Raw genomic sequence first — 12,742 nt, 5'->3', positions numbered from 1 at the left:
GCGGCTACCAAAGCTGCAGCTGCCCCCTGCTGTGTCGGGGTGGTAAGAGCTGGTCCTGATGCTGCAGAAGAAGAAGAAGAAGACATGAAAGCTGCTTTCATGAAAATTTCACAGTGCCTGTTTGTGTGCATCATTGATGCGACTCTTATTATTTTCATGAAGCCCCGGAGGAGGAGGGCGAGGAATGCAAGACAAACAGCTGAATAATGTAAGTTGAGTGCACTGCTTTATTTACTCAAACACAAGTGCCATGTTGTTAATTGTTTACAAGTGCAGTTCCCCTAGTGTGGCATGAAGAGCTGACAAAAGAAAAGCAGCTTCTTCAATATTTCTATCAAAAAAAAATAAAACACACACATCATGGTCCAAATGAAAAATACAAAGTCTGTGTATCACAGGCTGGGAATGATAAACTACTGTACAACGAGCCTATTGAGAGAGATTTGAGGAGGGAACGCAGTCCATCTGTTATAGTTTGTTCCCCTTCTTCACCCCTCTCCCCCACTGTGCATCACTCCCCGCTCTCCTCTCCTCTCCCTGACTTTCAGTCTGCTTCACTCCACCAAACAGGCTTCGACTGATGTGGTTCAAATCACCCGACGGGGCTCTTGTGCGGCCAGCCGTTGGCGCTGAGTGGAGGCCGACTCCCTCAGCCCTCAGGTTGGCTCCCGGCGTCCGGGGGTGGAGATGAAGGGAAAGTGGCCGTGGAGAGCGCGGGGAGTCGGGACGGGCTTAGGGAGGCAGCACGGGGAGAAGAGGGGGAAGAAGGGACCGTGGACCGCTGTCAGGAAACACAGAGAGAGAGAGAGGCACGTATAAGCTGGAAATATTAATATCACACTGTAAAAGTACTCCACACAAGTAAAAGATGTAACTTAAGTAGAACTATAATCAGGAAATGTACTTAAAGATTTAAAGTAAAAGTGCATATTTTAACTATTATGACTCATGCATTCATGTAAAAGCAGGATTTTATTGTTGGTTGAGTGGAGCCATTTTTTAATTTTACACTACAAACTAATTAATGTTTTAATTATGGATCAATCTGATGACAGGTTTTTAAACACAGCGTTATTAAAGTGACACTTTAATAACGCTTGTTTGTTAATAACCAACAGTTGAAACCCAAAATTATTTAAAAATAAATAGCAGATTTCACATTTGTTGATGTGAAATCTCCTTTTTATGGTTTGTTTTTCTTAAACTCATAGTGTATTCACGATGTCCGCTGGTGAACTCTTCCTGCACAAAAAAAAATAATCAAAAGAGAAGTTTCCAATAAAAAAAATACAAAATGATTTGAACGAGGAGGATAAAATAGTCTGCCCACTGAGGAATCAACTGCTTGTTTTTAGTTTTCACTCGTGCACTAAAGTAACTGAATCCGTTGAATCATTGTAGAGACGTAAAAAAACTGCATCACGTCCTTGTAGTGAAGTACAAAGTGCCATGAAATAAACCTCGACAGTGCTCGAGTCAGTGTATTTAGTTACATTCCACCACTGCATGATGCCTACTGAGACGTGTGATTATCAATAATCATATAACAAAACTCTTCTCCAATATGCATTAAATATGCCTGTGAAGGTTTATTTAACATCTTGCACACACTACAAACTACACACTGTTTACCTTTCTTTAAGTTTGTTCGGTGTTTTTGAGTTGCTAAACAGTAAATTATCTTTATTTGTGCCTTCGATCCGCGCCTCGCCTTTGAATCAAGTTAAAGTCAAAAATAATAAAAATAAAAAGAACAAAAACAGGAAAAAAAAATGTTAAACTAAGCTGTCTTCATAGCAACTGAAGACTGAGATGTGGCTGAACGTTTTAAAATTCCTTTTTTTTGTTGTATTTTATAACTTATAACTTAAATATTATCATATTTTATGTAATCACAAGCTGCACAATTGATCAGTAACTCAATACACTGAATAATAAACTTGACGTATCACAGTATTCAAGGTGCACAGGAGTAGTAGTAGTAGTAGTAGTAGAGTTGTTTTTGGTGTTGACTCTCAGAAGAAATACCACAGTTACATCCCAGATGCTTGAATTTATTCATTTTGAAACCCCCCGCAGAATTTATCTTCAAGGTCAGGACTGAACACGCTCCTGCATTATTATTTTTTTACACCTCGCACATCATCGAGAAATCACACAACAGCGGGAAAGCAGTGTTTCTACCTGACTCATGAAATGTGCAGCATGCTATGTGATGTTATGTGATGACAAAGTGAGTGAACATGAAGAGGATGTGAAAGTCACCGGCCATCCTCTTTTTGCATTTTAACAGCAAAGGTAGATGAAGAGCTTTCAGAGATCAGAGACCGCAGTTACTACGTTCACTGAATACTCAGTCAATCAAGAGGACGCCAACGATTAATTGATCCAAACAGGTGAAGTCTGATCCTATTCACCTGTGCCACGGAGCTCCTTTTGTTGTCTGAAAACTATTAAAAACACAACGAGCCACGCTCATTATCCTTCTGCCGCTGTAAATGTCAAATGTGTATCAATCCACGGGCTGAAAGTAGTCCCCAAAAAACATGTGTATGAACGAATTAAAGGAAGAACCAACATAAGGTGTCTTACATTGTCGCACATTGATTATAAGTTTCTGAACTCGACTAGTTGAACCGGATGAACACAGTTCTCCCAAAAGATATTCCCTCGTTTGGTGTTTTAATGTTGGTGGAGTGAGAGCGCACATCAGCCCACAATCTCCAATAAATGTTCAATAGTTTTGTCTTTATATGTCGCACAACTGTGCGCTGTCGACCGCAACGCCTGACCCTGTTTCCTGATGTCTTTCCAAGCTGCAACCTCCGTGACTGTGAATGTGGAAGTGACTGCAGTTCCTCAAACGTCCACTTGAAGCTGGTTCCAGAAGTGAGTCAGTCTCCGTAAGTCCCCATGTTTCACAGCAGAAATAAACATGTTTACAGCCTGGTACAAAAAACAGTTTTGGTCTCTATAGCTCATGACAACTGTACTGAGGGTGAATTTATACACAACTCACCTGTTCAGATTATATTAAGGCTTAAAGTTTTGCAGGATTAAGAGTGTGGACGCTTTGATTGACAGGTGAATGCCGTTACAGGCGGCTTGTTTGAGTCATCCAGCCCACCTGACGATCCATGTCTTTTATAAATTAGATTAGCCGAGAGGCGGCAGAGTCAGGACAGCCACCACACTGTGAGCTTCACAGACGTCGATGGGTGACGCCACGGAAACCGTGTCCATGTTTCATACAGTCTGTGTCTGTCCCATACATAGAAATGCAGTGGAGCTGCTGTTCATATTGAAACTCCAGCAGTCTTTGTGATTGAAGCTCTCGCCTCTTTCAAAGTCACTCAGATCTTTTTCCTCTTGCCGTCTTGTTACAGAACCGACTGGTCTTTGCTCAGCATTTTTATACACATCACAGAGCATGACTGAATGTTAACTGTACCATGCAGTGCACCTGTGTGAGAGCATCTGCGTTCGCTCGTTTATTCGAGTTTTCTTCCTTTTAATTTGGTACGTTGTGTGTTCAGATGTACCCGAAACCACTGATGACGGATGCGTCTCTTACCTCTGTCCATCACCGACCCCGCTCCTCCACACAGAGGAAGGCCGCTCTCGGCGGGGAGGAGAGGAAAGGGAAGAGGGCCGCTCTGTACAAGCTGGAGGGTGGACGGACGGGTGGAGGATGAGATGGGAGCATGGATTGAAATGAGAAAAAAAAAACATACAATCTGACGCCGTGTGCACAAAAACATCAAGAACACCGGGTGAAGTTTGGGATCTGGAACAAAGTCGGTGTAGTTCAGAGGAGGCGGAAAAGTTTAAGAAGCACTTTAGATGATTAAGACATTAATCAACTTAATAGCAGAGAGGTGTTCCTGATTATTTTGTACACTGGCGGCCTCATTTAAAATTGAAATATGATAAAAAAAAACTTAATTACAATACATGATAGCAAGATTTTTATTCCAAACTTGGATGGTATTTCTAAATGTACTGCACTTACACAGCACTTTCCTACCTTGACAGACAAAGCACATCTCGACTCTAACAGAAGGAATCATATAATTAAACAAAGTCTTTATGAACGGTAACCTGAGCCCCCTCGATATTAGAGGATCAGTCAGTTTCATATTAAATGATAAAGTCTTAGTAATGATTTCTATTCGTTTCAGCCACTTTTATATTAAATGATAAAGTTGAATTAATTGTTTCTATTACTGTCGGTTTCAATTTTTTAAATATTAAATAACACAGTAAGCCAATTAGTTTTGGAATAAAACTCTTCTTTAAAGGACTAAACACATGTTTTGGAAAACTGATCTAAGCACAGCTTTTTAAAATCATTTTATATGATTTTATATGTTATATACGGAAGCCCTAAAAGGCCATAGATGCATACATTTTACACTACACTAGACTATCGTTTTGTTTTCTCGAGATCTCGAATTATTATCTCGTTATCACGGGAAAACCGAAGAAATTATCTCGTTATCACGGGAAAACTGGTGGAATAAAATGTATGCATGTATGGCCTTTTAGGGCTTCCGTAGTTATATGACCACACAGTGACGTCCTTTAAGTTGTGATGTGTAAAAGACGTGATGATGACCTGATGCCCGGGTGCTGCTGGGTGTCCCGGATAGTTGACCAGGATGAGTTTGCTGAAGTTGAACTTGTAGGTGAACCTTTTGCCTTTGGTCTTGTGCAGGATGCGTTTGTTGTAGTAGTATCTGCAAGTGAAAATGTTTTTCTGTGTCAGACTGCACTCTCACCGTGTCCGGCCTTTGTGCCGGATGTGTGTGTGTGTGTGTGTGTGTGTTTACGCGGGCTGTAACGCCTGCAGCATGTGCACTCGTGTTCCTGCGAGGCACTTTAGATAAAAGTGTTGCATCTGTGGGCATTTCAGATTTCAATTTTTCATTTGACGGCATATGTTTGGAGAGGAGTACATTTTATTTACAGCCCAAAGGGGTGTGTGTTTGCGTGCATGCATGAACTCAGTGTGTCGACTCCACTCGTGCATTTTGCATCACCTGAGCGCCCGGCTGAGCTTGTCGTAGTTCATGTGTGGTTTGCCCTTCCTTTCCCCCCACAGCCTCGCGAGCCTCTCCGGGTCCCGGATGACAAACTCGCCCCACTCCCCTCCCCAGCCGATGGCGCCGCCCTCGCCGCGCCCCAGCAGCTCCAGCAGGAAGTGCCACAGCTGGACCTGCCTGGAACCGGGCGACCAGGCCGGTTTGTAGGCCCAGTCGGGGAACAGCACTGCTGGAGAGACACGAGGAAGTCATCAACATGTTAATGCTGATGAATAATTTGAATGAAGTGGTGCGGTATTGATGAGCCCCTGCCAGCGAGTTAATTTATTCATTCGTTTGTCAGTCGTAGGGCAACAACAAATCAGATTTTGATGAAGCCTGGAGGAGTTATGCATCTCTGTGTTAGATGAGGCCACTGTCATATCTGTGCAGTGAATATGACACAACTGAGCGAACACGATAACTTCATTAGTGAGCTTCAGATACTTTTGCACAGAGCTAGGCTAGCTGTTTCCACCTATTTCCAGTCTTTATGCTAAGCTATGCTAAACAGTTGTTTTTATTTTTATTTCAACTAAAAACTTCAGCATGTGTTACATATTCTACTGTCACGTCATTACAGAGGCAAGTATTATACTTTTTACTCTATAACTTGTCACTTTTTACCTTCCATACTCAGATTAATAATACTAATTGACAAATAAATTGTGCTCCTGCTTGACGTCCACTACAAATACTGTAATTATTATTATCTTTATTACTAGTATCAGTCATATCTCTATTGAAATTTATAGTTTTCCTTACCACAGTCGCCCGTGCTTGCACATGGTTAGGAATAATCTCCATAAATAACACGATAAAGAAAATGCTGTAGAGCTGCTCTGTGTGGAAAGTGTCATGAGATAACTTCTGTTATGATTTGGCACTATAGAAATAAAATTAATAATAATAATAATAATATAGATTAAGATAAAACTTGACTGATCCCTGGGGGAGATTTACAAACTACCTATAATTTACAACCTTCAACATTAAAGTTATGAATATTAATGTAATATAAGTTTTTAATATAATAATAATTGATATTCATTTTGAATTGGGCCTCCTGCATATGAAGTTCTTTTACTTTAGGAACTTTAAATATATTTTGATAGTATTTTTGTACTAACTACTACTCATTTTTGTAGATCTGAGAACTTACTGATTAATTTTAAAATGAGACACGTCACTTCTCCATCAGAGTAAACACACATATCCTAAATGAAACAGTGTCTGCGCCTTATCAAAAAGCTCCTTTTATAACATTGTGTTTCAGATCATGCCTCTCATGTCTGGTTTGATCTGATTCCTTCATCCTCTGGACTATTGTTTTTGTTCGTCCATATGTTCATTAATTAATCAGTACAAGAATGTGTCACCAATTACTTTTTATCAACTGTTGACAAAACATGAGAAAATGAAACATTTTACAGCCCGAAATGAGCAATCAACGTGATCCTTGAAGCAGAGGAGTTACTGAATAATTGTTTCAACACGACGTGTCACACAGAAACATTATCTCGGGCCGGAGAGGACATGTAATTATTTCTTCCATTATCTTTTCTTGTGATTGTGAAGCTTTGTTTTCTTGTGAGCACAAACTAATTACTCCGTCATGATGCAACTTCAAACCTGAGATTTGATATAAAAATCTTATATCTCATGTTTTAAAGGTACAGTTTGTCATTTCTGCCACTGAGGGCGTCTGTCACCTCAAAACACTAACAAAAAACAGAGTTTGATGACATCGTGAAGTAGCGTGGAACCAGTTATTGTCTTTATAGTTAAACGGCCATTGCTGTTTAAGGTCAATCATATATTCTTATTTTTCTAAGTTTTATTCATGCTATGTTTAGTCACATTTGCAGACTTTCTTCTTCACTTTATCCTGTGTTTACCTGGATTTCTCCGGGTTTGAACACTGCTAAACATTTGGGATAACGTAAATACACGATTCAACAAAATATGTAAAATAGCTCTTGGGTTTTTTTAATCTTTAAAAGATTAAAGCATGTGTCAAGACTTGATGCTTTGCAGCAGTGATTACCTCTGCTTACGTATCGTGATGAAAACCAAGTGAACAAACTATTTATGTTAAAATTACAAAGACTCACTCGGGGAAATCATTATTCTGTAACGTCGACAAAATAACTTTATTTCCTAATCAAGAACACAATTTTTTAACATCCGCTTTGGTCCTCCGTACCTCGATTTTAACTCACTTTAGTTACTGCGATTGAGCTGAAGGGGGCGCTAAAAGTCACAGATCAAAATGGGGCAACTTGCAATATTGGTTGCTGATTGGTCGAGAGAGGGGGCTGCGTCACGTGCCGCCTTTATTTTTCACGATTTCAATCATTGGACTGCACATTGCGACATAAAATCTCTCTGAAAACACTTACTTCTACTCCAGTAAGGCGATGAAAGGTGTCCTACTGAAGAGCTACAGCTGCACTGCATCTGAAAACACACACACACACACACACACACACACACGACGAGAGGCGATAAAACTACTGAGCATCTTCATCACTGTGATCATCATCAGGCTGAAGTTAGAGAGGCGAGAAAAGAGGGGAGGGAGGCTTAAAAGAAATATTAATTAGCTGTCATGTGGTGCTAAATTAGCCGTCACAACAAAGGACAGATGTAACTGATTACAGCAGCTTGTGCTCTCAGGAGCTAAAATAAAACAAAATCCTCTTCACACGAATTAACTCGAGAACAAATCTCAAACCCACCGACTGTATAATGCACCAAGATCACTCTGACTGTAAATAAACACATAAAGGGTTATAGATCTCTGTCCGTTCATAATGTGCTTAAAATTATATTCACTAATACCAATAGCCAATTTGTGATTAAATCAGCATTTTCCCTGCAGATGCTGTTTAGTATTTTCAATATTTTTTCCTTCCTATACATGCACACACCGTCCACACATGGATGCTGTGACCTTCCCGGGCGATTTTCTGAGCAGCAGAGGCGCCGACCATCTTCCCTGGAAGGCTGAAAAAACTCATCTCTTCAAGAAGTACTTCACATAACCCTTTTCCCTCACTGAATGATGTCTCCTCTCCTATAAGCCTTCTTCCACGAGCTGTAATATCCTCTTATCTTGGAGCAACAACAACAACAACAACAACAGGGGGAGAGAAAAAAAAACGATGTCTCCCCTTAGCTCTTATTTTATTTCCTTTGACACTCACACATGATCATCGCAGGGTCGGAGGGACATTATCAGGGAAGTGAGAGCAGAGCTGAAGATGTTTTACTTGCAGGGCAACAGACATAACAATTAAACACAAGAAAACAATACAAATACAGCAGAACTGAAGTTTTTCTTTCTGCAATTTCATCCAATCTTCGGCTCTGACATTTGCATATCTCCCTTTTTCTGTTGGTCAGCTACAAATTAAAGCTTGTTCTACTTCAGCTGCGTGCCTAAACATGCAAATCTAAACCCAACATCAGTCTAATGATAGCCAGAATTACGCTGAATGCTGCAATCAAGAATAATAAATCAAAATCAGCATGCCCGTCAAGCACACAAGGCCACACTGCTTTTTTTTTTAAAGCAGATATAGTATTCATAATTGAACTAATCACTGACAGGAATTCTCCCTTACAATCATCTCGTTTACAAAGAGCGAGCTAATTAAATATTCCTGTGTAAGTGTAATAATAACTCAGTTGGTCCTGTTACCTTGATTGGAGCAGAAGTGTGGGGGAATAAAAAAAAAGAAAAAAAAGAAAAAGCTCCGTTAGATGAATGACAATGATCAGTTTGTCTGCCGGCCCTCTTCAAGTCTGGGAGGACTGAAGGATGGATGGACCGAATCTTAAACCCTCTATCTCATCTAACCCCCCAACCACACACACCTCCACCCCTCCACCCAGTCTCTCTCCAACGACATCCCTCCCTCTCTCTCCCCCATCCCAGAATTAGGGAGTCAAAACTAAAAAGATCTTATACCGATCACGTTCCTTCTGAGAAAATAACATTAAAAAATGGGTCTTAGAGAGCGAGGAAACGCTCAAAATCCTCCCAAATATTCGTTTCTGTCAAGTATTGATGTTAATTCATCAATTAGCCGAGCGACAGACACTTAATCAACACCAGTTTTGATAATCGATATATATCTATGGCAGTTTAACATCATATAATAAAGAAAAGCAGCAACTCTTCCTCATCTGAGGCTTTAAAACGTGAGAATGTTTGGACGTTTTGCTTGAAAAATGCTAATAATTTTCTTTTAATGGACAAATACCAACTAATATTTTATAACTGAGCCATTTATGAAGCCAAAATCTAAGAAAATAGTGAAAAAACTTCTTAATTGTGATGATTTGTTGCTTTTTTTCTGTTTTACATGAATGAAATTTTAATATTTGTGAGTTTTTAATCTGCTGGCTGGACAGAAAACAATTGAATGATATCAACTTTAAAACATTTGTCACTTTTTCTTGATATTTTATTGACTAAATAATTCATCAGTTCACCAGGAGTGAGCAGACAGAGTCTGGCTGCTATAAGGTGAAAAGGGCAACATTAAAATAGGGTTAGATTACTCTCCTCACACGTGAGGGTCAGACTGACAGAAAAAAAGAAAAATAAGCTGGGTGGAAATAGGTGAGGGTACTTTAATACGCTCAGGATTGGTGCGCATTACTGTGAGCCGTGGGGGAAGATATGATTGAGCGGAGTGAAGGTGACTGGAGGTTTTCTCCTGGCTGAATCGAAGAGATGATGAACTCAATACCAGAGCTGCACTTTAACTCCACTACAGCTGCTTTTCGCTCGACAGGCGCGACTTTGGCCAAGGTCAACAGGCTGTTCAATACTGCACAGCCACACAGGCTCAGGAGGCTGTTAGAGGTGGACGCGTTTTTCTCAAGCAGACCTCCAATGCCAGTGATCCCTCGAGTACTCGAGTACTCGTCTCACTTCAGTTTATACCAAGGGTAAATTCCTACAGCCCGTTCACGACGATTACAGATTACAGAGCTGTAATCATGCACCTAATGTTCTATTACTTTTTCCACATTTAAAGTTTGTGCAGAAAATCCCAAGAAACTGTTTTTAAGAGTGTTTACTAGTCCAGAAAATCTTTGTTGCACGGATATTATTCAATTTCTAAGCCCCAAAATGGCTCTGCTTAAATTATTTAGACTCAAAATATCATGATTTTACATTCAAAAGTTATTATTTTTCACAAAAATCAGCATCGAAAACGAGTATTGAACATCCGGACAGATTTGTAATCTTGTTTATTTATTCTTTGATTAAATAGTTCCTGATTTAAATCTAAATTTTGTCATTTTTAGATGTTTGAAAACATTTAAACAACATTTAAAATAGTAGTTTGATATTTTGAGGATATATTTTCATGTTCTTGCAGAGAGTTAGGTGAGAAGATCGATTCTGCTGTCATGGTTTTAATGGTAAATATGAAGCTGTACTAGTAGTATAGTACAAAGACTGGGAATAGGGACGTGGTTATCCTATCTCTGTCATAAAATCCACCTCCTGTTACCTCTAAAGTTCCAAATAAACCAGATTTATGGGAGGTTATGTGCTGGGTTAGGTCTTGGCCTGGTTGCCCACATGGTGATGACTGGACAGTGCTAGTAATAAGGACATTTACATCTAACTCATCTAAATCAAACTCATTTATTCAATGCTCCGATATCGTTTTGGTGCAAGATCGAGTATCAGACATCTGAAATGAGTCCCGGTCATAAAACAGGTGAACACAATAATGCACAGACAGATAAACTGGATCTGAAAGTTTGCGTCTCACAAAGCGAATTCACTGAGTCGTGAGTTTCGAGATCATTCCGGACTATTAAACCCGAACAGAGTGCCGTGCTGCCGCGTTTGTAGTCAGATTAACTGTGATTTAGTTTTCACTGCGGCAGCAAAGAAGAAGCTCACACCGGCAATCCATCCAGGCTTATGATATACACGCATCCCTATACATCCCCCTTAAACACACACACACACACTTATCGTCCCTCAGATGTGATAGCTGACACCGGAGGCTTTTAATTCCAGTGTAAATACAAATACTCTCCCAGACAGCTATCAATTATGCATGCCACTAATTGAGTTGAATGTTGTGCTTTTAGCAGCCCAGGGACTCTGGGTCACACGCAAAAAGCCTGAAACTAAACACACACACACACACACACAGAAACACACCTACACCTACTTACATACTTGTGAGGACCCTGATCATGCATCTGCTAACCTTAACCTTAATAGAGCATGGTATTGATTTGACATGTTTTAGCCCCTTTAGGACTTTCAATGTCACGGACGATGATTTTGCTGCAGTTCATTCGATTCATTAATTCCCACATGATGTGAAAAATCAGACTCCTGGAGCATGGTAGAAGTATGTAATCCATCCGTAAATGTTTAAATTCATACTGTTTTTATAGTTTGTATCATTGTTGTGAGAGACACTGCACCTAAATCACATCAGCATGCACCAGGATGAAAATATAATAACATACAACCCGCTCTGGAAACTACACACTCAGCTAAAACTTTGCAGCGGTTCTGTAACCGTCACAACTCTGCGTGGTGGAAATCAATGTCTTCAAGAAATCACTTGCAATTATTTATTTATTTTTTGTGCAAAATTCACGTTTTTTTTTTTCTGCTGAGAGTTGGATGAGAAGATTGATAGCACTCTGTAATATGAAGCTGGAGCAATAAAGGGATGATTAGCTGAGGTCAGCATAAAGACTACAAGCAAGCGGGGCGGGCAGTCTGGCTCAGTCCAAAGGGGGAAGAAATAAGTCCATCAGCACATCTAAAACTCACTAACTAACACTAACACTCACTAACACAAAGAATGTTAGAAATAAGATGTTTTATGTTATAGCACAACACAAGATGTGTGATGTGTTCGTCATTGAGCTTCAGAGAAGGATTTTTTTAACTACACAACAACTAGCACCCCCGAGGTCGAGCTCTATAAACACCAAACAAAAATAAAAGTGGTGCCAATTTTCTCATCTGCAAATAAACGTATTCCCCAAAATGTCAAATTATTCCTTCAGTCAACTTTTTGTGGAGAAGAAGAAGGTGACGTCAGGTATTTCCACCACCGTCTGTCAAATCTGCTCAAACCACAAACTGTTAAACAGATTTATTAATAACTGTTTAGTCCGAAATATTTAATCTTTTGGATTTGGATTGTTCTTAATCTTGGAAGCAGCAGTTGACAAAATCCACGTCCTCCATTGTTTTGGATGGTTCGACCATCGCGATATTTATTCATCATGCTTTTACGCAACTACTTTGTGTTTTGCTAAACTAATCTGGGGGAAATGTGTCTACACTTTGCAGCTGCTGCTTGTTACAAGAGTCTGGGTGGTTAGAATGATGCCTGGTATGACTTATGGCTGTTCACATGGGTTTCAATGGGTCTTTAACTTGATCAGGAAAACAAGTGAACTTCAGCTGAACTCACAATGAAGCAGAAAGTTCCATGTTCACACCACGTGCAGGGCTAGAAATGTGTAAACGTGTTACTCCCTTTCGATCTTTGACTCTGAAGCGCGTGTGCTGTTCATTTCTCTCATAGGATTGTCCTCCACAGTCTTCATTGTCAAACTTTTCAAACTTTCCATTATTCTGAGCC

General features: G+C 39.9%; 1 protein-coding gene across 1 annotated transcript in view; it reads right to left on the bottom strand.

Annotated features, from left to right (window-relative positions):
* The window catches only part of LOC104926553 (protein FEV), an 11,788-nt gene extending 2,775 nt beyond the window's left edge, over positions 1 to 9,013 (bottom strand). Inside the window, exons 1-5 of the mRNA XM_027291077.1 lie at positions 8,791 to 9,013; positions 7,487 to 7,544; positions 5,043 to 5,274; positions 4,619 to 4,739; positions 3,575 to 3,665 (exon numbers count right to left, since the gene is read on the bottom strand). Of these exons, the coding sequence (XP_027146878.1) occupies positions 3,575 to 3,665; positions 4,619 to 4,739; positions 5,043 to 5,274; positions 7,487 to 7,544 (502 nt within the window). The 5' untranslated portion in view covers positions 8,791 to 9,013. The remainder of the gene's footprint in view (positions 1 to 3,574; positions 3,666 to 4,618; positions 4,740 to 5,042; positions 5,275 to 7,486; positions 7,545 to 8,790) is intronic.
* Positions 9,014 to 12,742: the final 3,729 nt, after the last annotated feature.

This window comes from Larimichthys crocea, chromosome II (assembly GCF_000972845.2).
Source record: "Larimichthys crocea isolate SSNF chromosome II, L_crocea_2.0, whole genome shotgun sequence".
In the NCBI taxonomy this organism is placed as follows: Eukaryota; Metazoa; Chordata; class Actinopteri; family Sciaenidae; genus Larimichthys; species Larimichthys crocea.
Note: the sequence above shows the minus strand (reverse complement) of the source record. Positions and strands in the feature narration are given on the sequence as shown.